This window comes from Chanodichthys erythropterus, chromosome 2 (assembly GCF_024489055.1).
Source record: "Chanodichthys erythropterus isolate Z2021 chromosome 2, ASM2448905v1, whole genome shotgun sequence".
NCBI classification, from domain to species: domain Eukaryota; kingdom Metazoa; phylum Chordata; class Actinopteri; order Cypriniformes; family Xenocyprididae; genus Chanodichthys; species Chanodichthys erythropterus.
The window spans coordinates 7223633-7251026 of record NC_090222.1 but is presented as its reverse complement, the minus strand read 5'-3'; the positions used below and the strand labels follow the sequence as shown (position 1 = coordinate 7251026).

Genomic DNA, 27394 nt, shown 5'->3' with positions numbered 1-27394 from the left:
CTATCACTCAAAAGTTTGATTTTTCTTTATTGTTTTTGAAATAAGTCTCTTCTGCTCAGCATGCAAGGCTACATTTATTTGATAAAAATACAGTAAAACCCTGTTTTTACTGTATTTTAATATTACTGTATTTTTTATCAAATCATCCTTCTAACTTTTTTTTATTTATGTAACATACATGGTCACATGTATATGTGTGTCTCATATGTTCAGCATATATATCTTGAATAAGCTATATTCTCTTGAATATTATCTTGAAGGCTGAAACGCTACTTTACACTAGCCACAAAGGTGAGTGACTTCTGAGTGACTCTGTTAAGAAATGAATCGTATGTGTGCAGATTGGGTTTATGTAAGAGTATTAGAGATCATGATGTGGTTAGTGTACCTCACCTGCTCGACTTGTGAAGTCTTGTTATCCTCTGCACTTACGTCCTCTCCATCATCTGCACATACACAGACATAAAAGATAAAACAGCAGCGCCATCCAATGGTCAGGATTAAAACTACGATGTAATTGCTGCAGGTCAATAATTACAACTACTTTGCACATTCACACACAGACACATCTGATATTGTATATAAATCCTAATTTGATGCTTCTATGAAAACTTTGATGAAAAAGTAAAATGGCTTTCATGCCTTCATGCTCAACTGCATCAATAAAATGAGCAAAAGTCCAACAATGAAATAAAGAAAATCATATATATGCCTACTTATATAAAATAAAATAATTTTCATTTATGCAAATTTGTGATTTTATTGGTGAAAGCAACGATGATCAATACGATCATCGTTAGAGATCTAGTGGTTAACATGACAGACTCTGATTTAGCTTCAGAACTCAAATAAGCAAGTACAGAATAGGCCTATGTCACACTCTTATTAAAATCTCTCATTAATTAATTACAGAGTCAATTTTTAAATGACCATTAGCTTTCGACGGTTCTGTGTAATTATTTTTGCAAGATTTACAGTCAAACCATTGTACTCTCTAGTAAACAAGAAAATTACACGAGTGTTTTAAATACTTAATGAGCAATAAATCCAAACATTGTGTGTGAAATCAATATACTCTAAATAATTAAACAGCAGAATTAATGCACCTCATATAAGTTCACGCTTTCCCCAATAGCGGCTATAAAAATATTGCTGTGCAGATGATAGCATTTCACCCAGGCATTTAATGCGTTTCAAATGCAAAACTGATTGAAGTTTAGCAGCGGAGATGAGCCGGCATAGCAATAATGGGCTTCTTTGAATATTTTATGGAAATTGCTCACATTTATTAACTGTAGTCCAAAACCCAGACTGTAAGCAGGACTGCTAATGTAACAATAAACAGTTAAATGTGATTGAGAGAAGGGCTTGTCTCATAAAAATGCTAAATCAAATTAAATAATATTTTAAAACCTTCATTAAAGGCTGTTGGATGGGGGATGGGGAGGGGGTATAAATCCTGACTCGAATGACGCACGTTTTTGCCGCCTGTTTTTAAGCCTTCATTTCCAACATGACTGCTGTTAGATAGTAGGTTTTATTTCTCTGCAAATAAATCTTTGTAAGTCTTTCTCTTCAGTCTTGCTTTCTGTCGGCTGTGCATGAATAGTGACTTACAGAATTACTGTAAGTCACTATGTAGTGTAAAAACAGCTATGAATTTTGAAGAAATGCAAAGACCAATTACAATTCAGTATCAGTACATATTACGACATGAGGAGAATTTTTAGTCAAATTTTAATATTACGACAACATACTCCAGTATAGGGTATACTTACTCAGTTGATTGGGTTACATTAAAGAGACAGTTCACCCAAAAATGAAAATTCTGTCATCATTTACTCAACCTCATGTTGTTCCAAACCTGTATGAGTTTATTTCTTCTGTTGAACACAAGATACGATATTTTAAAGAATGTTGGTAATCTGACAGTTGATGGTAGCCATTGACTTCTATAGTAGGAACAATAAAAATACTATGGAAGTCAATGATACCATCAACTGTCTGGTTACTAACGTTATTTAAAATATTTTCTTTTGTGTTCAACAGAAGAAAGAAACTCATACAGGTTTGGAACAACATGAGGGTGAGTAAATGATGACAGAATTTTTCATTTGTGGGGTGCACTGTCCCTTTAAAGCCTGGGACACACCAAGCCGACTTAAAAAACTAGCAGTGAAAACCGATGGTGTTGTTGCCTTGCTTTGGATACATCTGGACCAAAAAGCTGTACTTGAACACACAGCACAGATTACAATTGACTGCAAACTAGCACTTGCATGTAAAGAAGTAACTTTCTATATCAGCAGTTATCAATAGTCTATATTTGTCATTCAAAAGGAGAAACCGAAACAAGGATATGAGATATACACAGATATACGAAACGTAAACAAAGCAGCGCTCGCTTACCATTTTGAATATCAGTTATGTTGATAACTTTCTTCATTTTAACCCGGCTCATGTTGTTATGAAAATATTCACGTTTTGAAATGCTCGGGTAGGATAATGTATGTCATACATTATATAGAATGTCTTCTGTCTGTGCTGTCTTGACTTACTTGTTCTCTTTCATCACTTTCAGTTTAATTCTTGTTCACTGACTCGTTCACTAAACTGAACATCCCAATCAGAGTTCCCACTCTCACTGATGGCCCCGACACTGATTCAACATGCTGAATCGGGCAAACAGCCACCAACGTGAACCCGACGTGCTCTGCAAAAACTAGCCCGACACATGTTCGCAGATGGCCCAACGTTAACCGACTGTCGGCTTGGTGTGTCCTTAAGAATTGCAAACATTTTTTTGTATTAGTTTTCTGAAATGTTATGTTCAAATATGCAAATTAGGCATTATTTAATTAAATATGCACTAATTTGCATACATTTCCAAAACAAAAATCTCAACATTGGATGAAGCCAGGTTCAAAAATCTTGTTTTGTTGACAGGTTTTTACAGAAGAAATTTAAGATATATCTTTTTATTCACTTTTTTTCTTTATTAAAAAAAAAAAAAAAAAAAGTCAACTGCCAGAAAAACACATTTTCACTAAATTTTTAGGCATAAAATGCCTAGTTCTGCTAAAGTGGAGATTTCTGGCTTTAAAAGGTATTTATTGTAATTTATTGTATTGTATTGTATTGTAATTTACAGATACAAATATACAAATAAATAAATTGTTTTCTTTCTCAGAAACAGTCTCAGCAGTTCAGGCAGAATCAACCTTACAAGTTTAACACTTAGTGTTAGAGGTTTAGAACGAACTCTGAGCAGTGAGATTGAAGAACATCATCTACTCCATTCATAGCTAGAAACGAAGACTTTCACAAAAGACACAAGTGGTGACAAGTAAACAAAGCACCACTGCACTTATGAAGTGAGATGTGTATTTGAAAGACGCGTGTCAGGTGTTCAGCACTTCTCGGCCGATTTTACACAAAAGACCGAGAGCTCCAGCGGTGATGTGAAGAACTCACACATGTGAAGCTGTTAAGGCAGTCATTGGTTGCTAGGCACTCGGCCAATCTTTTTAACTCCTGCGGGCCGGAGAAGAACAAGTCCTGCTGTTTTCACGCTATAGATGAGGTATTTATGGATTATTTTAATAAAGACCTCCTAAGGCTCACTATAGCTTTCTCTCATCCACATAATGTTACCAAGCAAACTACACAACCCACGAGATGGAGCATCAGAACCACTCTGCCGTCATGAATTCTGCTTTACATCACTGTTTGACAAGCTTTACTTTCGTTCTTAGACCATGTGATGCATAATGAATCCAATGCAAATCAATTACAGCAGAAGCGATTGAGCCAAACATGAGAACATGGTAATAAAATGTGCAAATGTGATTGGTTTGCATGCACCTGGCATCAAATGTGTTGAATGATTTTGCTCTTATGCAAACAGGGACAAAAACGTGCTGCTCCAGAGGCAACCAATCACATTCATAACCTCATCAAAACGGATAGTTGTATGAAATATGTATGACAGAAACTGTTTAATCACAGATGATAACATTTTAATTTTACAATTTTAGGTTGCTATGCACTTGGTAAAAATTGCATGTTTTTTTGTTTTTTTATTTAGTCTTGCCCTGAAAAAGCTGTTTCATATAACAGATATTTACAGACAAAACAATAGCTGAATTTATTAAAGAAAACCTGTTCAAAAGTTTACATACCCTTAATTCTTAATGTGTCATTACCTGATGAAACGTGGTATGTGTGATGTTTTGTGATAGTGTTCATGAGCCTCTGTTTGTCCTGAGTTGTATTCTTTGGTTTTCTGAGCTACAGTGCTTATAAAACAAATAGCATATTAGTGATAGTATTCGTATATTAGCAACGCGAGCATTGGTGACATTACAGTTAGATGCTTTTCGGTAATGTTGATTTTAATAGTCATTTGAATTTAAATCGTAATGAATTCTACTGCAGATAATGTAAAGAGTGTGTTCCGTCATTCAACCAGAGATCTGAGCCATATCAACAGACCAAACAATCAGAGACCCTTTTTACACCAGACTAGAAGAAAACACCTAGCATTACCCTAGAATCCACCAGAGCACCTTAGCAACAGCACAGCATCACCCACAACATAACAGCATTGTCTTCAGAAAAACGTTCAAATCTAGTTTGATCTACTTTTTTTTCTAATGGCATTAATGGAGTTTATAATGCAGGAACAGTGGCAGAAATAAAAACTGAAAAATAATGATATTGGACGCATCAGCCCCTCAAAGCCATTAATCTCTCAGGTCAAGTGCAACGCTATAAATGTGCTAAAATATTTTTCTTAACATCCTCCACATTTAGTCTACAGACTAAAACGACTGAATATTATTTCTTTCTCTTAATCCAATAAGCCTCCTTCAAAGGATCATAAAAAGTGTTTTTTTTTTCTCAGCCTGGTTGGCACGCAGGATAAGGATGTAATGTTTTTATGGCAATTCATGAGGAAGTGACATGAAAACAGCACAGCGCTCAGACACGCTCGCTTACAGATAGACCTGTCTGCTCAGACGTGCAGTTCCAGCATTTGTTTTTCCCTCATAAGTGAAGACTGCTGGGAAGCATTAAGAAGACGTACTGATTGGCTAATTCGCTTTGGCAGTGTCACCTTTTTTCTATCCGAGCCGGCCCGGGGGGATATATTAAATCATGTTGTTTGCTTATAAAAGCAGCTTTTAACACGCTGATAGCCAGATTAATGAGTGAGCTTGTAATCATAGGCTGCGGCAGTGTCATAAACACATGGCTGTAACGCTGTCCTCTACAATAAATGAAGATGAGAGATCAACCAAACGGCCACCTTCAGCTGCGACTGACCTTGCGGGGATGAAATTTACCAGCTAAAAGGGCTTTTCATTTTGCTGTATGATGTTGATGGCAACAAAATTGCTCTCACAAGGTTAAACTATATAAAGATTGTGCAAACAGAAGGAATAAAGAAGGCAAAACTGAGAAAACCAACAGAGACATGATTTCTTAATAGGTGAAAGCCTTGAAATGCAACAATGACTAAAATGACAGTTTTATCATTCTCAAAAACAACATGTCTAATCTTTAAAAAGCCAAATATACTTCCACTAAAGCTTCTAAGGTGCCATTAAAAAGACACATGTAACCTTCAGTCTATTGGCAGGCTTATTACAGAATAGGAATGTGCATGGTGAAAGAGACCAATTCAACACAAGGCGTTTTGTTACACCTCTATAAAGCACAAGGGCAAACTAACCATGGCTCTTGTGCGAACATTTCCAGATTTGTACTACACTGTGATAATTTGCATTGTTCTGAAAAAAAATGAGTGATAGTCACTTAATACCAAAGTAAAACTGCCACTATCTCTATTATATTGTGGTCTCAACATTGAGAACAAATGCAGAACAGACCCCTAACCTCATACATCAGCACATAGTCTTAACATACATCCCATCTGGAAGACAGCAGAGCTGTTTAATCAATTTATTCACCTATAATAGTGACATGAAGCTGGTATAACGCACAATAGAAGTCATTGCTGGGATTTTGGGTCTTTAATGGTCTTAACACTGCATAATCAGTATGAATCACTCTGCAATGAGGCTTAATTGGGAATATTTTAAGGCACAGTTTTGGTGGAAAGCAATTTGCCACTTCTGACAAAAATAAATCACCATGCTTTTGGTGGGAGGACTGTATAAAATCACACTGATTATCACCTCCTCCTTGTCTAAGTGCATACAAAAACCGGGGGCGGGTTAATCAGTCCTGACTTTCATTCGCCGGAGTGTTTTCTTGCATTCCTGTTGATTTGTCAGAGGAAGACAGGAGACTCCTATAAGAGCGCTGTTACCAGCGAACAGCAAACCCACCAAGGCAATTGTCCAAGCTCCGCCCAGCAACTATTACACGGGCCTCCATCTTGGCCAATCATGTACGGCAGCCTCTTTCAGAAGAATTTCAACAGCCATTTCTGAAAAAGTTCCTCCAAAACATCATACATTCAGGGGCCTGATTCAAAACCACACAATATCTCAGCCCTAAGCTTAATTGTAAACATGAATATTTCATGCATCATTTAAAGAAAAATATGTTTTGATTTAGTCAGCAGACAGTGAGGAGTGAGTCCGTCTCCCGCTGCTGTAAAGACTGGATGTAAAGAGGGATATACTGATTAAAAAAAAAAAAAATTAAAATAAAAAACTACCGTGACCCTACAGACATTGTTATCTCCTGTCCTGGAATCTGAGCATTCCAAGAGCTCTAAAAATTTAACCAGTAACTGACTTTAGACTATTTGTATCACTCCGCCTGTTTGTCCCAGATGGACTGTCAGTCTCTGTGTTAGTGGTGGTGATTTTATGGTGATCATTTTTGCAGGTACACAGTTTCACAAGTGGGTGGCAACAAATGATTTTATGAGTCTTTATGAGTGAGTCACTGAATCATTCATTCAACCGATTTGTTCAAGACTGCAGCCACATACAAAATATGCATACTTCCCTGTTATATTGTAGGTGAAAAGCAATATGTGAAAAGAGTAGTATGTCCGAATTCACAGTATTCATATATGCTGTAGAAAATTATTTTTCAATGTTGTATATAAAAAGATTATTAGAGTATGTTTTACAAGAAATTACAATTTCAATCTTTCTGCTAAAAAAAAAAAAAAAAATGTTTCACTTGCCTGTTCTTTGTAAACATTTGTGAAAATTACTAGCAATTTCTGAATGGAAATCCTACACCCCTAGGTGAAATGTACAGAGCCTCTAAAACGAACATGGTGGTGGAAAAAATATATTTCAAAACTTTTTAATTTCCCAAAGAAGCTTCAGTCATTGAATGATTCGCTCAACCGATTCATTCAAAAATTCTGATTCATTCAAGAATGAAACAAGTGCTTAGATTGTATAAACATTTTTGCTGAAAGTAATAACATTATTTTTTTTACAGCTAAATGTGTATGTCTGTCATTTCTAAAAACAGGTTTTCCTGAACACTTTCCTTGTCATCAACATGGTCAGACAATTTGCCATGTCAGGCTGTCTGGGATGCTCAATCCAACAGAGTTTTAATTTCTTGCTTATAGGTATTAAGGTAGGATAGGATCTTTATTTGATATTATTAATGATTAATATCATATTATTCACATAAAAAATAGGTACTGCTCTGCTACAGTTTACATTCTGGTACATTTAATACTAATGAGATTGCGCTGGTAAAGACACAAGGAAAAGACTGTGTGACAAGAAAATTGCATTTCTACATTTAAAGAAGGATCTGACTCCCTCTTCCAAACCCTCTTATATTCTCTTGTCTCTCGCCTCTGGTTCAGATATTGCATTACTGCCATCACTGCAGGCCATGATCTAATTAGAAGCTAGCAACACTTTAGCACTTGTCAAATCTCAGTCTGTTCGGAGGTGCTGAAAGACCTCAGACACACACACATACACGTTCTGATCAGTGAAGTGAGGCACAGAGAGAGGCACCTTAATGGCCTATTTCAGCATTATTACAGTATTGTGGATGGATTGTCACCAGGAGCCCTGAGATACTGAACTGTGAAAGCTATCAGCAGCTCTTGTACGTCTCCACACTCTTCTGATCTCTCCCTGTCATTACTGGAGTGGGACGGAGCCGCAGCAATTTCCCCCTGATTCCTCCTTCCCTCTCTCAAACACAACCACACATCCTCACTCTCCTCCAAAACCCTCTCTGACTTCATTACGCCATGTGATTGGAGAATTTGCCCTACATTCATTTAACACTTGTGCCATCTGTTAGACTCCCTTGTTAATGGTGTCAGATCCTCTGCAAATCATTGATATTCAAATGTATGCACATAGCGTTATATTCCAGCACATAGTTTCCTGCCTTCTAATTCACGGTTTATTTATCAAAGAGGGATATTCATCAGTGTAAGAGATACAAAATGTTTTGCCTGCATTGAGAGCTGCGCTTTAAGACTGTGCTTTACTCTGAACAAAACAGTCTTTATTCATTGGAATTTTAAATGAATGTGTCAGTTTAATAATAACAAAAATAATTTTAAAATAATCAAGGCATCCTCTATAATTTGTTCATCATTTAAAAGTTTTATACCTAAAGAGATTTACAGTACTTTAAAAGTACATTTTTAAAAAGTCACAGTTTATAGGTGTCTTTAACTATTATGGATTTGCATTAAAAAATATGTACTTATTGCACCTCGATAGCAGCACACATGTTTTTCATGCAAAACATGTGTGCTGCTATTGAGGTGCAATACGGGTAAGGGTAAGGACAGGACTTATGGTATGGGTAGGTTTAAAGGTGGGTTAAAGGGTAAGGGTCAACAGTGTAATTATAGATGTAATTACAGAAATTAATTAATTGCATGGAGATATTTTTTTTAAACATAAGAACATAGAAACTTATGCACACAATCAGTGCATTGTATCAAATTAATAATTTAAATGGGTTACACTTTATTTTAAGGTGTCTTTGTTACACTGTAAATATACATTTATGTACTGAGTAATATTAAGTAACTACATGTACTTACTATAGGGTTAGGATTAGGGTTTGGTTTAGGGTATGTAATTAGGCATAATTTATAGTTATTACTATAGTAACTACATGTAACATTGTGACCATGTGACACTTTAAAATAAAGCGTTACCTTTAAATGTTAAATACAAGTTTTTTGGCAGGCACTTTTATCCAAAGAGACTTGTGTTGCATTGAAGGTATAGTATACAGTTTATATATGCCTTGACATTGCTATTCCTATTACTATTTGAGATACAGTATAAGACAGCCATATTGACTGAGAAAAATGATGATACACCTTTAAAGTCAATTTTAAATTATAAAACTAAATATCTGAACATTTTGTTTAGAACATGTATTAAGAAAGTAAATACTAAATAGGCTCCATTTTGATTTTTTTATGTTGATTTTAAATGACTCCTACCGCCCATTAACAAATTCAGCATGTGTTGTTTCTGATCTCTTGGCTTTTAATTCAAATGATCTTGTTTCACACTTCACATACAGATTTGTAACAATGTTGACATTATGTTTAAAATTATTTTGTCTTGAACCCGTGTCAAGACAATTCTAACATCAATGGATTTTTGCTGCTCACTTCAACGCCACACTTTTACCTTAAAGGATTAGTTCTCTTCAAAATTAAAATTTCCTGATAATTTACTCACTCCATGTCATCCAAGATGTTTATGTCTTTCTTTCTTCAGTCAAAAAGAAATTAAGGTTTTTGAGGAAAACATTCCAGCATTTTTCTCCATATAGTGGACTTCACAGGTGTATGACAGGTTGAAGGTCAAAATTGCAGTTTCAGTGCAGCTTCAAAGGGCTCTAAACAATACCAGGGTCAACAAGGGTCTTATCTAGCGAAACAATTGGTCATTTTCTAAAAATAAATAAAAATGTATATACTTTTTAACCACAAATGCTCATCTTGCAGTGCTCTGTGATGCGCCACGCATTACGCAATCACGTTGGAAAGGTCACGCATGATGTAGGCAGAAGTACTGCGGTAAGGCAAACAACTCCATGTCATTTTCTCATCCAACATCATTGTTTTACCCTGTTTGACTTAGTCTTTGCTCACTCGCTTTTTAGACACTGGATCGGTACTTTCGCCTACATCACACATGACCTTTCCAATGTGATTACGTAATAAGTGGCACATCGCAGAGCAGTGCAAGACAAGCATTTGTGGTTAAAAAGTATATATTTTTTTAAAATGGCCGATCATTTTGCTAGACAAGACACTTATTCCTTGTCTGGGATCGTGTAGAGCCCTCTGAAGCTGGAATGAAACCGCAATTTGGACACATTGTACCCTTGTGAAGTCCACTATAAGGAGAAAAATCCTGGAATTTTTTCCTCAAAAACCTTAATTTCTTTTCGACTGAAGAAAGAAAGACATAAACATCTTGGATGACATGGGGGTAAGTAAATTATCAGGAAATTTTAATTCTGAAGTGAACTAATCCTTTGATATTAGATTCAGCATTAAATTTGAGCACAGATCTGTATTTTCACTTCCTGATGACAAATAATAAATCCTGAAAGAACCTCAATTATTAGCAGCCAAAATGAACAGAATGCCGCTCAACACAACTGAATACAACCAGCTCCAGTAAAACATTGGACTAGTCAGTGCAGATGATTACATCAGGCAACTAAACTCCTTGGTTCTGTAATCCTATATCCTGCATGAAGGAATCAAATGGAGACATTTATCCTGCGACACTGGAAACTTCATTAATTTACAATTTGATATGGTCAAACTGACTCACTATTACCACTTGTTTATTGGCTTGATTCTGTCATACACACTCAAATCACCAACTAAACTGACCTTGGTAAATATTTTCCTGGCTTAAGTCCTCATTCATGAAATAAGCAGAACAAATGTCTGTGTAAAATCACAACAGATTACGAAAGAACCATTTTCACAGAGAAATACATTATGCTCGACCCAAGAAACGGAAGCTCCCCCTGAAAGCGTGAAGAACAGAAGAGATGTGCTTTTGTTGACTTCATTGCCATGGAGATTTAATAGGCTTGTTTCAGACACCTGGGTACCAGCAGGACCTTGAGTGCTAATGAGGGAGAGACGCTTCTACACTAACTACAGACACTGCTCAATATGTGACACCTCCTCACTACCAAGCCTCTTATTCCTGAGCTTTATTTTCACCACATCAATTTAAGTATGAATCAAATTTCGTTCATAATCTGGAGCGTGACTAATAGCATTTGCGGGCGATCTCTGAAAGGGCTCTCTTTGCACTGAAATGTCATCATTCGGTGAGATGTTCTGGAAAGAGACATGTGCAGTCAAGCATGGGGCGGATCGCACACTGCCGGCTGCAATCTGAGGACACATGATGATGATGATGATGATGATGATGATGATGATGTAATTCCTCTCATGCCACAGCAAGAGCATGAGCAATACACTCATAGAACACCAGTGCCACCTCTTGGACACACAGGGAAGTGCATTATATAAGCATCAATGGATTACATCATCGTAATCCAGACAATAGTGGTTGCAGAGACACTTGGGTACAGACACACATGCAAAGAAAGACAAAAAACTAGATAGTAATAGTGATAGATTATGCATCTTTACAGTTAAATCAATCAGTGTTAAACCTATTTATATTGATTCAGTCACACTGTTCATGAGACAGTGACAAGCTAAAGGTACATTTTTTTCTTACAGTGTACATAAACTACTGTTCAAAAGTTTAGGGTCAGTAAGATTTTTTAATAGAAATTAATACTTTTATCCAGCAAAGATGCATTAAATTGATTAAAAAATGACAAAAGACCTCTATAATGTTATAAAATATTTATATTTCAAATAAATGCTATTCTTTCTATTCATCAATGAATCGGTTTTTACAAAAATATGAAGAAAAACAACTGTTTTCAACATTGATAATAATAAGAAATGTTTCTTAAGCTGCAAATCAGCATAATAGAATGATTTCTGAAGGATAATGTGACACTGAAGACTGGAGTAATGATGCTGAAAATTACTTTAAAGTATTACTTTAAATTACCGTAAAGTACTTTATAACTTTACGATAACAGGAAAAAAATAATATATTTTTTAAATAAATTGACATATGTACAAAACAGTTATTTTAAATTGTAAAAATATTATACAAAATTACTGTTTTTACAGTATTTTGATTAAAAATGCAGTCATGGTGAGCAAAAGAGACTTCTTTCAAAAACATTTAAAAAAAATTTACTGACCTAAAACTTTAGAACACTAGTGTAAGAGTAGTTGTACATGCTGTGTTCCTATTTTGGACAGACAAATGTCTAAATATGAATTTCTTCATTGACTTCAGATTTTCTACTGATGGTCAAACGAGTGTCTCTTACCATTGTCCTGAGCCTCATTAGACGCTGTGAGTTCGCTCCTCTTCTTGCGTATGCTCATGAGTCTGGCCTGAGAGATCTCTCTGACCATAGACGACAGCTGTTCTTTGGAGCTCTGGTCCGGAGGACTGCTCTTCTCCTGTCCATACTCAGACTTACTGAGATGATGGTTCCCTACCTGACAACAGAAATATTCAACAATTTTAACATATGAACGCCCAACGCAAAATCTTTTATTTATGTTTTGTACTTACATCTCCATTTTGTCGTCTGTATTTGTATATTGGTGGTAGTGATGCTGCTTTTGACCTAAAATCACATTCAATTACAATCTGTTTAAAAACATGCTTCATTGAATTGAAAATACTGCGTCTTTCTCTTACCCGTTCATTCGCTTTATTCCTATGGGTTTATTGAATAGGAGGTCACCGTAAGGAAGCTTTTTAAATTTGTCTCGGCCAACAGCAACATAAAACTGTCCATTTTCTAACTCCTTTCCATCCATAACGGGAGTCCCTTCAAAGGTGTAGAGGCTGCAACAGAAGATGTTAAAGGCTAAATTGAGTAAATATTGCTTAGATGACATATTAATGCTTTCTTTTCCCAAATGAGGAAAGGGCACTTATCATCTAAAGGACTTTTAATTAAGTTTTTTCAGGCTTGTACAGTCCATCTAACAAAAAATATGTTTTAAGAATGTTTTGCTAATGTTCCCTCCCATTAAGTTATGAAAACAATTTCTGAATGTTGTCTGAACATTCAAAATGTTAATGTTAACATTCAAAATTAAAAACATTTCTTGGTCATGCAGATGTTTAAGTAACATTCCATTTTATCATTTTGCAAACATTACTGGAACATTTCATTACATTTTTACAATCAAAACGCTTAAGGAAAAAAAAAAACTTTCCATGAACGATGTATAAATATTTTATTTATTTTTTTGGCTAACTTTTTGAAAACATTATTAAAGACCAGATAACTTTAAATGACCATTCATTTAATTAAAGACTATTAACGTTACTGAAAAAAAATGTTTGTTCATAACAAGAACCTGCCCAGAACATTAGCTATAGTTCTGAGAATGCTCCCTGTTAGCTGGTAGTGTACTAGAGAAGCAAAATAATGAAAGTAAATTATGATCTGATTTCCGAAATATCTGAAATGATGTCATTTTTTAAATTGCTGTAAGGAAGCTTCTCTTAAAAATAAATAATTAAAAAACTCTTACAAGTGCACAAGAGTCAACCTCTGACTTTAATGAGCAACTGCCAGCAGCATTAGGTAAAAAATAGCTAGTACTTTTTTTCCCTTCTGGAAAAAAACAAAACAAAAAACCTTTAGAAGCCATTTCATGAACATGAATTCTGACTAATATAAACTAAATTCACTTTTATGCACCTCCGCACACCCCCCACAATTCGCAGGCCCATTTTCTCTGTGATCATCTCCAGAATCCGCTCAAACTGGCCAATCACACGGCTTGGAATCAGGAGCCTCACCGCTGGATTCAGGACATCTCCATTTGCCACAACACTGAGTACACAGAAAAACAAATTTACATTTATATTACAAATGTATATTTGTAACATTGTAGATGTACAAAGAAACAAAATGAATACAGTACATCCATTCATAAATAAATACATAAACACATACAGTTCATACATGCATATAGAGTGCTGGTTCATTAGTTGCTTAAAAGAATAGTTCATCAAAATGAAAATTCTTCCCAAACATCCAACTTCCTTACTGTTTGATTATTTATTTATTTGTGCAAAGAGCTGCAAAATTCCTCCAAAAATTGACTAAAAACCAGCATAATGGGTTTGGAACAACAGAGTATAAATAATGGCAGAATTTTCATTTTTGAGTGAACTGCTTAGGCTTTTAAGTGCTCCACAGAGATATTTGATTAAATCTGAAAAAAAAAAAAAGAAAAGAAAAACAAAACCCACAACACAAATGCTTCTTTTAGACACTAATCCCCGGTTTCACAGACAAGGCTTGAGCCTAGTGCCAGACGAAAATGCATGTTTGAGCTGCTTTAACGGAAAGCAACTTGCACTGGCTTATCTTAAAATATGTCAGTGCCAAAGTTTTGTCTCAAGATACACAAGAGTAATGTTTTTTTCTAAGGCACATTTATAAAAGTTACTTAAATGTCCTAACTGAACTAAGGACTAATCCTGGCTTAATCTAAGACCTGTCTGTGAAACCAGGAGGTTAAAAAGTTTGCAGTAATGCTGACTAAACAATTATGGATTGAAGTGTGTCTAAATTTCAGGGCTATAAAATAAAGAAATAAACAGTACTTACAATATTGCACAGGGTTCTTTGATGGGTTTGAGGAATCTGGCAGACACTATCACACGACTCTGAGGAACAGGTTTCAACTGCACATAGGAAAAAGACTTAAATGTGTGGCACACACAATAACAGTATTAATCTACTCATGGTACTCTGAATTCATGTTTGGTTTCCCTTTAAAAAAGTTAATCAAAAGTTAAAGGTTTTAAAAGTCAAATATACTAAATTGCTGTTTTTCATGCTTAAATGTTCAAAAAACACATTATTTTTTCACAGCTCTTCTCTTCCAAGTCTTCTAGGGGACTGGACTGGTAACCTGAAGGTTTCAGGCTCGATTCTCAATACCGGCAGGAAATTAATTCCCTTGAGCAAGGCACCTAACCCCCAATCACTTCCTGGGTGCCACAGCAAAAATGGCTGCCCACTGCTCCTGGTGTACGTGTCCATGGTTTACTTTGTGTGTTCACTACTCACTACTCCTAATGTGTGTGCACTAACTTGGATGGCTTAAATGCAGAGTACAAATCCTGAGTGTGGGATACCATACTTGGCCTTTACATGTCACTTTCACTTTTTTCACTTTAGTTCCAGTCTCTGTGAAGCCCCTCCTTCCGAAAAGCACAATGTGCTCTGATTGGTTGGCTGGACCAATGTTTTGTGATTGGTCAACCACTTTGAGCGTGTTCGGAAACGTCTCGGCCATTACCATAACCGTGAGTTTCAACACTGCTAACGCAACTCAACCAGGCCTCGCATGTGCCTTGGACGGGAATTTTTAAATGAGGAATATTTTGATGTGTACATTCCCAGAAGAAAACTCAAGACTACAATCAAGGCATTTCAGGCAATTCAGAAATATTGCACACTGATATAGAGAATAACTCCCTTTGGAGTGACTTTGTGCATTATAACTTTGCAGACCTTTTTCATGTTCAAATAGCAACATTAAACACTAAAGAAAGATGAAAGAAAAAAAAAAAAAAACAATAGTTAAAAAGTATGCTGAATTGTATTTCTCCAGACACACTTACTAACAAGTTTCATATCCTCCTGAAAACCAGAAAAAAAAGTAAATCTTTATAATTTTTTCATGTCATTACATCGCTTAGAGCATGAGGAAAAATAGAAAAATAACATTTTTGAAAATTATTGATTTATTTTATTCATATGTTATGCTATGTCCTCTGTAGTGGACACCAGGACTCAATGGAATTATTTGATATACCATTTTGCTTTATGCAATATGTGTGTAAAACGGCCACAAGTGTTTTCCCATTATATACAATGTATCTATACAGGGTTTTTCCTGCATAGAGACTTATGAGACGGCCACCTCCGTTAAATTGTTGACAAAACTCAGACAGGCAATTAGATACCTCTTTACCATGGTTCTGGTTCCTGGCCTTTGTCCATTCTTGAAGAGTTCCGCCCATCCACCACTGCAGAAAATGGGGTTCCAGGCCAGAAAGATCACTTTCACTCCGGCCCTACAACTTGCTGGCCTCGAACGGAGCCACTCAGGACATTCTTTGAGCATGAACTTTTTTTTCAATATTCATTTAAAAGCAGCCTACTTAAGTGTGATATGTTATTATATCATCATGCTTATAGGGTCATAAAACCCCAGAACAAATTTTTTGAGCTGTGATCAGATATGTATAGGCTGCACATCACTGAAAACACTAAAGGTTCTCATTAATTTTATTTAAAAGTTGTAATTAGTTATTTTTGCATTTTTCAGAGCAATTTCTGTCTTCCAGTTTGAAAAGCAAAGTCAGAGCAACGTTACAAAATCTGACGTCATCGTGTACTACCATCAAGATCTGGAGTGCTGATTGGCTCCAGTATGGACTGGTCGAACATGCTGACATCAACTGTTTCTGATGCTTCTCTGCATTTATTGATGACATAAAGCTCATTCAATCCAAATGCGTTTTCCTGTGACATGACCAGAGCAGAAGTTTGGGTGCATGTGGTTTGTTTTGCTGTAATCTACCAGCACAAATGGAAAAAATGTTTGCATGAGATCGCATTACAGCGGAGAATTCAAATGTCTCAAAAGTGCTGTTCATTCACCTCTGCATTCGGACATGCGAGCCGTGTGTATGTTTCCCTCACCACAGCAGCACATGAGTGTTGTTTGTATTTTGCCCGCGATGCGGTTAGAACTGGAGTTTGAATACGAACACATGAAAATACAATTGTTACACATGGAGCGCGCATGATCGGTTTCAGCACGGAGCTCCGCGATGAGTTTAACAACACCAGCCATGTGGCTCATAGCTCATATACAGAATAAAGTATTCGTGTTTAAAGTTTTTATAGACATATTTCACACACTCTCCTGCACCAAACATGAACCAGAATGGTGTATGCACACACTCGTTTATCATGAGACTGCAGTGCTCGTAAACGTAATCTAAGTATTATTAGGCCTTTTAAATATTCTTTTGCATTTCTCCCTTGTGCTTGGGAGTTTGTTGTCATTTTTCTCCGTGCTTATATATTAATATTCATTATTCTGTATAATGAGTGCGTTACATGCTTTAAAAAAGTGTTTGCTTCTTTCGCGGTCAGGATTTCACCACCTCCAACTCATTTTGAGCCAGGAAAAACCCTGCTATACAATGTATCTAATTTGCATATTAATATGTTCTTGAGGCAACATTTAATGAAGAAAGAAGTGTAATAATGGGGGTAATAATTGGCAATATTTTCATAATAATATTGAATATTTCATAGGAATATTGAAATATAATTTCTTTCCCTATTCACTTGTTGTGTCTCTCAAAATGCCTAATAAACACGCTTTAAGTCCTGGTGTCTTCTACAGTGGACATGTATGAAATTGTCCTGTTTCGTAAAACAAAAAGTCATATTTTAATTTTAAACCCCATAACGTTTTCCTGGGATGTTGATTTATGTCAAATAATTTGAAAATTTGTCAAATTTAAATGCTAATTACAAAATATTATCATATTTCCAAAAGAATGTTAAATTTGATTGCTACATTAATGTAAGCCATATTTAAATACCAAGGAGAGGCAGTTGTCACTGAGAAACTTCCAAACATTTGGTATCTCTGAAAAGCCCTGAATGTGCTCTTTACAAGACAACTAGACTTAAAACGTATGTTGTCAGAGAAATTCACTAAAATATAATGTCCACTACAGGGGAAAAAAAGTCTATTCCTGGGTCCCAGGAGGATAGGGTGGTTAAAATAAAAATGATAAGTCCACTACCCTATAGCAGAAACACAACTGTACTGGTTTATCAGCTTTTGTAACTGATAGCTAATGTTGAATCTGTTTTTTTTTTTTTTTTTTTACATTTTACAATTGAATCTAAGAAATTAAATAGGAAACTGCATTGAGCAGACAGTAGAAAACACGGCCTCAAAACGTGAAATGTGAGAGCTGCTCACTGTCTGTCAAGGTCAGATGCAAGTTCGATTAACCAGTGTGTTTAAGTGAGGGCCTTGCTCAGTTCAACCCAAACACAGACAGACAACTGCTCTCATCTAGTGTTTCAGTGTCTCTCGGGCCCCTGCCGTATCCCCTGGTAACCCCACAGGCACTTGTGTAAATAGCAGAGGGACGGTGAGTCTTTGGGCCGCTGCCAGGCCAAAGCAGCCGCTCTAATTGAGACAATCAGGAGCCAGTAGGAACAAAGTGTGGCCCTCATCGTAAATAAATTGGCCTGTTCAATCTTGCCTAATGATGATTAGGACATTGTATCTCCAATTACCAAGGCAACAGCCATTTAGTTCACCGCAATAATAAAGTGGGCTCTGAGCAGGTGTGATGATACTCACTCTCTTTGCCTTAGAGAGTTCATAAAATTTTAAGACTGTTGTAAAGTCCCTGTGCTCTTTTTCAGTCTTTCTTTTCATTCCCTTCTGTAACTAGTCTTGAGTACAGCGGGAGTATATGAAGTGTCATTCAGATCGTCTCAGAGCTTTGTTTGTGCATTGGGTCAGAGCCATTGACTTAAATATGCATCCAAGGAGGTGGATAATAATTCACAGGTTAATAATTCATTGCCAAATGAGCCGACAACAAAGTGATTCTTCCCAGACGACAACGCAGACGGTGTGTGTCTAAACATTACACCTCGCTTAGGTAGTTTTTCTTGAATGTTAAAAGCAGGTGCGATATGCTGAACTAGCACAATAATGGTCCAGACATACGTGTGAAGGGACCTGCATGCTGCTTTTCCTTTAAACATATACCTTGAAAAAAAGATTGTGTTTTGAAAAACATGTTCTTAAATCATTTGCTTTGTTTGCAATGTCTAAATCTACAGGGGTCTTTAGTGTTCTGGTACATAGCTACAGTAGTCCTCAGGGACACGTGGATGAACTTATATACCCAGCTGAATCCATTAACAGTGTAGTGACTGACTGCTATACACTGAATGTTTGTGCTCTGTTCTTAATTAATGGGATCAGCAGTGTTTTATATAGGAGTTGAGCTTGTATTCATTATGTATACACATACACAGATTTCAGCTGTACAAATAAAGTGTAAATATTTGTCCTTACCACTCCATTGGGCTGAAGCGTTCTTTTCTTCCTGGTTCCTATCTGTAAATAACTAGAAAGTAAGTTGAATTACTTTCCCCCTCTTTCACAATGCAAAGTAAAAGATTATTTGCAGATTTTGTGAAGTTCCTATTAGTTGCCATAAAACAGCTATAGTAAAACATTTAATTAATGAAAGTTAAAATGTGTGTTTGATCTAAACGTTCATGCTTAAATATGTGAAATTAGTTATCTATATTTTTATTACAACTTTATGAAACTAAAATTTTAATTTGGTTAAAATTAATGAGTTGGATCAGAAAGTGAAGGCAAAACATCATCATTTGTCCACCATACAACTTTCATTCTAAAAGTGCATCCCAGGATGCACTTCATGAAGTTGGTTGATAAATGTTTACTCTCTCTCTCTCTCTGCAGTTTTCATTTGTGCCCCGTTTTGATCACTGCATCATTCCCAGACTTTCATTTGTGCTATGACAGAGTTTTCGTAACTTTGCTGCCACTGTAAAATATGTAAAATAAAGAATCAGTTTATGTATGTGTAAATGTGTGACTGGTAGTGTACATGTCCTCATGGCATATTTAGGTTTGATCAGGCAAGGTTAAGATATGATACATTTACCTGCACAAAAATAATACAATCGGATGACTCAATCGGATTGAAAAGGCTTCATTTAAACATCTCTATCCGTTTATATGGCGATATTTAATGGCAAATATTGAGAGCGCATCCAATAGATGCGCAAGCACAAATGGCTCTGCTCTCGATCAGATACATGCGCGCGCTCAAAACTCTTCTTGCATCAGATATCAGCGACATGACTCGCGACAACACTCGTGAAAAGAATGTGCTTTTGGGTCGAAATTGTCATATTGCTGCACGGATATAATGCAAATAAAATATCAAGTTGACGTTGATTTGAGTTAAATAAGGGAACTAACGCTGAAACGTGTCGTTTTTTTTTTTTTTTTTTTTAAATCATGCGTTGTGGCTCGTGTAAGTTAGTCTTTAGACATGCGCGTCAATCTATCGCTCTCTTCTTTCCAGGGAAATAACAACGTGCACACAAACATGTCCCTGCTCTTGATATACAAACATTAATGAACTTCTTTTAACTTTATGAGGGGAAAAATCTAATCCTCTGATAATTAGAGCACGACTGGACATCTGATTCTATTAACAAAAATGCTTCCATGAGACCATTAGGGAACACAGAAATCGATCCCGGATTATCTATAATATAATATGGATGTAATGGGGAAGGGTTGATGTGGGGCACTTGGCACCCACCGGCAGAAAAATCGGCGCCTATGCTTTCATGAACGATGTATAAGCCTAAAAAGTGTTTTTATGCTAACATTTTGAGAACATTATGAAAGACTAACATTACTGGAAGAATGTTTGATCATAACGTTGAGAGAACATTGCCAAAACGTTTGTCAAAGTTCTGAGAATGTTCCTTGATAACTGATCTCTCCGTGATCGCGATTATGGCCAACTCTCCAGCTAACAAAAATATATTGTAAGAACGTTTTGCTAATGTTTATATTAATAAGTTATGAAAATGCTATTTCTGAATTTTCTCGGAACGTTGAAAACATCCAGTTTTTGTCCTAACGCTTTGATAACATTATTAAAGACCAGATAACTTTGAACGTTCTATAGGCTAAACGTTACCGAAAAGAACGTTTGTTTATGATAGATAGATAGATAGATAGATAGATAGATAGATAGATAGATAGATAGATAGATAGATAGATAGATAGATAGATAGATAGATTAGATAGATTAGATAGATTAGATAGATTAGATAGATAGATAGACTTACTCTATCTTCTTGAACTTCTCTCGTCCAGCAGCCACATACTGTTCTCCGCTTCTCAGGTGCTCCAGTGAGTCTATCCGATGTCCCGCTTTGGGCGTGTAAATGTTCCTCACAGCTCCAAACGGAGCCCGGACTCCACCAGTCACCTCCCGCAGCAGCGTGTCGAAGGTCGAAACCCTCTTCGCGTTGATCACCAAACGCCTGGGCTCGTAATACGGATCCCCATTCCGATATAAATATATATTTTTCACTTCAGGTTGAGACAGAAAGTTTGGCTTCTCCACACTCATGGCCACAAAAGGTGAAAGTTATAAAAAGAAAGAAGTTATAGCGCAATGCTGTTATATCTCCATTGTAGTGCCACAGTGCATATAATCCTCATGATCGAAGCGACATGCATGTTTGATCAACACATCAACATTCTGTTACGCAACAGTAAGCAAACAAACATATGTGGGGGAAAATTCGTGTGGAATTTCCGCAAATAAAACTTTCAAACGGGATGTTCATATCATGATGCTATAAAGATGTAAAGCGCAGACTAAACAGAAAGATGCTGAATAGCGGCGTTACAGCGCACGTGAAGCGGACACGCAGGCATCTCGCGCACTAAATGCCTGTCCGCAATGGTCATGGTAACTCTTGTGTTCTTTCCAGCGGTTTCTATAGTGACATTACAATCTTTAAGCCCGCTGATACCACCCTGCACTAACTCAAGAGACTCGGCATTATATATGGCAAGCCGTTTTAACATTTAGCAATCTACCTTAAAACAATCTGCTATATTGGTAGTAGCTACTTGTGCAATTAATATTCCAAAAGTGACTATTTTTTTTCCAAGTTCACCAGTAACTTTATTTGACACTATATTTATTCAATTGGTAGTCAGAGACAAGTTTCATATTTTACAAACTGCACATTTTTGTCAATGAATTATGGAGATCTCTGTACACCTCTGACTAATATAGTACATAATAAAGTTACTGAGTTTCGTAGAAGTCATTCCAATAGTCACAGGTATCCTGTTTGATAGTACTTTTTATATTTATTAGATATAGTGCCCATGAATGAAACACTTAATCCCAATAATAAACATTTGTAAATTTTAGTAATATTTCTTATAACCATTTTACAATTCAATTAAAAATCTTACTAAGATAAAAAAAAAATGTGACTAGTAACATACAAAATACATAGTAGTGCCTACATTTTTTTATTTATTTAATTAATGTATTTTCATTTGTTGCCATGAGTACTTTAATATATCATGAAATTATTTGAAAAAAGAAAAAAAAAATACTAAAGAACAAAAAAAAATTTGTTTTTAGCAGAATACATACAAGTACCTAATGAATAGTTACGGTCAAAGTTAGGCCATAGTATGTGCAAGCTCAGTTAGTTTTAGCATACTTACCATTGGCTTGCCATACTGAGTGTATTTTAGTAAATTTAAAATTACAATATGTATGTTATACAGTATATAACCATTTACTGCTAAATCAGCTTTTATATCCAGACATTAATGTATGACCACTTTTGGATGTGGATGTATACCACATTCAATAGAGTAAAACAGAGTCTCCATTCAGCCTAATTGGACACCAAGGAATTAATGTGCAAGTACAACCCTCCATTGCTCTTACCTAGTTATATCTTGGAACAAAAAACATGTTTGTTTGGTGTGTTGCATAACAACTGTGTGTTAAATGCCTTGACCACTGCAAGATTTGTGCCAAGGGAAAGCAGCCTTGGAAATTTGGTTAATTAGTGCATCTCTCCACACAGGTTTGGGAACAGCATTTTTCTGTGAAGAACAAGTGTTATCCATTATATACATATGCTAAAATTCATATTGCATTTAAGCTTTTAGCAGTTGCTCTTATCCAGAGTGAAATGCAAGAAATGTTTTAATAATTTTAGCTAATAATTGTGGTGCTCCACAGGAAAAAAAAAAAGGGTCCCACAGGTTTGAAATGCCTTGAGGGTGAGTAATTTCAACCCGATCTCACGGCAATTCGTACGTATTTTACGAGGTGGCTAAATCGTATGAATTCATACGACCTCACTCGTACTAATTCATACGTTTTTTGCTAAATCGTATGTATTTTACGAGTTGACAAATTCGTATGAATTCATACGAATGACCTACCCCAAACCCCGCCCCTAAACCTAACCGTCACTGGGGTTTAGACAAATCGTACGAATTTGCACGAGTGAGGTCGTATGAATTTATACGAAATAGCCACCTCGTAGAATAAGTAAGAATTGGTCGTGAGATAGCGTTGGTAATTTCATACTTTTTCATCTACAATCTATTGATTCAACTGAATCAATGATGATTCAAACTCATGGCTGATTGGTTGTATTTTAATTGTATTGGTTATTTTAATTGTATCAGTTAATCAGTTATCACTTGCTGTAGTGTCCAACTGATACTGTAACCCATGAATGACAGCAAAACACAGGAGTAAAAGAATAGATGCAAAAATAACAAGAGTATTTATAAGTCTTCTTTTGTACAGAATTTAGGAGGTACTCTTTATTTTATGTTGCACTGGCCTGGGGGTGTAAGAAAATATAGATACACTTTAATATTGCAATATTTGGTTTGGCAATATTGTATCGATTCTCAAAAACACTTCATCAATATTTAACTGTTGGTTGCATCCAAGATTCATGGCGATGGCTTTGTGTTGAACCAGAATTAATGCTTTAAAGTTATTGAAATAATCATTTTTGAACTCTGAACATTTACTCTCAGTCTTTCTCTTCCTGTTTCTCATGGTTTCTCAATAAAAATCATAAAAGTAATAATAATGTGAATTACATTGATAACCTCATAGAATAGCATAGTTAATAGTGGGCCACATTGTAACGCAGTTACGTGCCCCACCTGTACATCTGGGATTTAAACCTGGCTAGTGTCTTCTGCTAGTTAGCCAAGTATTAAAGAAATATCTAAACTGCTAAACAACAAATTGGGGATTCAAATAATAACAAATTTGTCTCATTTTAAATAAACACTAAAAAACTATGATGAAACATTAACTTCAGTAAGAAATTTACTTTTGCTGGTTAAATAAATATGGGGTGATATCTTACAAAGATTTTTCAAATCTGTCATTTTTTCTCTATATAGTGTTGATATGGCAACTATTAAATATACTGAGTTTGGTTATGCTATTTTCACAGAGTCAACGTTCTACCCAGGTTGTGATTTGTGAAAAAACTAGAGGGAGGGATGTTTTGAAAAGTTTTTTTTTTTGAAAATTTGTTAAAGACCCCCTGTGGTGAAAATCAGGTTTTTAGTGTTGTTTATATGTCTATGTGGTGTTTTTAATATGCATTAAGACAAACCATGTGCAAATTTATAAGTCAACACCATTGCTGAGAATTTTATGTTTAAAACTGCATGGAAAAAAAAAAAATCGCGGTTTGAAATCGCTGGTGTTTGTGACGTCACAGACTACTTTGTAACCAATCAAGACAACGTGCCAGTGGGATTTAGCATATCATTAACCATGAGTGCTCTGAAGCAGGAGAGTCTCGAGAGAAGTCAGGTTATCCTGGTATATTTTCTGTTGATATGAAAAATTGTGTAGATTTAGCAATATAGCGAGTCTATGATGTTTATTATGCTGTTATAATAAATGATGTTTTATAAACGTAGTTCAGGAGGAACAAGTCAAATAAGATACCCAATCATTACATCATCTTAATCATTACGTCATCTCAACCAGCTGTCAACAATCTGTAATCAACGTATCTACCCAATCGGCATGAGTTCAGTCCTGTATAATCACAGTCAAACTCACCCAAGGATCCTCGACAGTTTCCAGAATCCCTCCACCACCCCGTCTCCTCACACTCTCTGGATTACTTCATGTAATCTAAAAGGAGGGGGGGAGGGGGTGTCAGGTTTAGGGAAGGAGCGAGGACTCAAATGCAGGGAAGGAAGGGCTTTTTATTAATAATAAAAAATAAAACAAAAACACAACAAAAACTACCCCGTGGGGGAAAACAGACTTAACAAAAAACAAGACATGACTTGACTTGACTTGGCTTGACTAAAACACCAGGGAAAATATGACAAATTACGACAACGAACCAGCCCAGGACTGCAAACACAAGGAGAATAAATAGGAGGCAGGTAACAAGGGAGGACAGGTGGGGCAAATCAACCAATAATGAGATAACAAGGTGGGCGGGGTCAAGACAATAGACGAGAGCACATGGCACAAAGAAACACATGACAACCCAGCTAACCAAAATACGTGACTGTTACGTAACTGCAACGTAATTTGGTGACCAAACTTTCGTCTTGGCGACGTAAGGCAACCGGAAAAGTGAAAGGTGCCTATACGTCGCAACAACGTAACTTTGTGACGTTGCCAGTTAGTAACTGCGACGTCGTGGCAACGTTGTGTATCAATAGTTGTGTGTTGGTCATCAGTTGGTAATTCTTATTTTTATTTATTTTTCTATGGGCGGACATGCAGTAGTTTAACCTAATTTATGTCCTCATTTGCCCAAACTAATGTAAAGGCTATTCCAACAGCTGTGAACGATGAATGCAGACTCGAAATTAATTCAATTCATTTATTTTGAAAAACACACAGAACATGAATAAAACTCCAAATAAAAATAATGAAATACACTCAAACTATAAATAAAAACATATAGCCTACAGCGAAACATAAAATAAAAGCATTCAAGACGTTTTGCTCTCAGTATCATTAAAAACATGCTATGCTAATGTAACATTTTGCATAACATATATTTCAGACGATCAAGGAAATCACAAAGGTAAAAATATTAACAAAAGTACTTAAAGTAGACTGTGGGTAATGTTACTTAACCAATCTGACGCAGTTGTTGAACTTTATTGCTATAAAACTGACGAGAAACACGGAGAAACGTCGACGCTGTCCTCTCCAGCAGCTTGAATGTTTTCCCGGTTGCCATGGCAACTCTAACGGCCACCTGCACTAACGTAAACATAACAATAAAAAAAGGTTTTGCGTCTTTCCAAAGTTAACTTTATACATTTTTATAAAAGCCATTTATTCGTTGTCACCTCGGAAAAATAAATTCTTCTCTCAGAAAAATTAACTTTACACTCTTATCAACATACTGTGGGCACGCGCGCACTACATTTGTGGAGGCGCGCGCTGTATGTCACGTCACTATATATAAAAAACAGTCATCCATACTCTGATTTGGTGAAAAGAAACCTTTTTTTCTTAAGGGGACATTTCAGTCTTGTGTCTGACATTTAATTACACGTTTTATATTGCAAATTCTGGTAATAATAACATATAAAGAATGTGTAAATGATGGTAATGAAATTACGAGCACATGACGTTGCTGCTACGTTGCCAGTAAGTCATGGAATGACCATTATATTACGAATAGAGGACGTATCTGGAACGTCCTTGGTAATCTTGTAACGTTTGGAGAACGTACTGACGACGTTGTGATATGGTAATTTGATGGTAATATTATTACGGGCATACAACGTTGTAGTTACGTTACTAGTAAGTCATGGAATTACCAATATATTACGAATAGAGGACGTATCTGGAACGTTCTTGGTAATCTTATAACGTTAGGAGAACGTACTGACGACGTTGTGAGATGGTAATCTGAAGGTAATGAAATTACTGGCATGCGACGTCGTAGTTACGTTGTCAGTTAGTAAGTCATGACATTACCAAAAAGTACGAATACATTACGTAACTGTTACGTCGTGTGTTAGCTGGGAAGCCATGTGCTCACACCAAACAAAACAAAGACACAAGCACATGGCCAATGAAGACAAATCACAAGCCATGTGCTTACACAAAACGAGACATGAACACGTGACTATGAAAACTCATAAGCCACGTGTTCACACAAAACAAGACAACAGAGCACGCAGCCCGTGAAACACAGACTGCGTGCTACACAACACAAGACAAAAACAACATGAAAGCACGCGGCAGGTGGAAATAACCGCGTGCTACACAACATGACAATACAAGAGACAAAACAGGAGACAAGAACGCACGGCAAGTGAAAGAACACTCGACCGTGCGCTCACAGCAAAGACAGGACTGGGAGCGCGAGTGTCCGAATCCCGACACGAAACCGAAACCAAACTAGACACGAGTGCCGGGATCCGAACGCCACGCTCCCAACATGAAACAAGGCACGCAGACAAGAGAGCGCACAGCCCCGAGAACCCTCGAGACCGTACGCTCACACAAAAACACGACAAGAACGGGAGTGTCAGAGCTCTGTCACAAAACCAAGAAATAAGCAAGACTGAAGT

The 27394-nt window shown here is 36.3% G+C and overlaps 1 protein-coding gene across 1 annotated transcript in view; it reads right to left on the bottom strand.

Annotated features, from left to right (window-relative positions):
• The window catches only part of LOC137028977 (doublecortin domain-containing protein 2-like), a 35720-nt gene that overhangs the window by 1438 nt on the left and 6888 nt on the right, over positions 1 to 27394 (bottom strand). The window contains exons 2-9 of the mRNA XM_067398465.1: positions 21085 to 21380; positions 19256 to 19307; positions 14722 to 14798; positions 13804 to 13938; positions 12786 to 12935; positions 12657 to 12711; positions 12406 to 12580; positions 394 to 446 (exon numbers count right to left, since the gene is read on the bottom strand). Coding sequence (XP_067254566.1) covers positions 394 to 446; positions 12406 to 12580; positions 12657 to 12711; positions 12786 to 12935; positions 13804 to 13938; positions 14722 to 14798; positions 19256 to 19307; positions 21085 to 21380 — 993 coding nt within the window. The remainder of the gene's footprint in view (positions 1 to 393; positions 447 to 12405; positions 12581 to 12656; positions 12712 to 12785; positions 12936 to 13803; positions 13939 to 14721; positions 14799 to 19255; positions 19308 to 21084; positions 21381 to 27394) is intronic.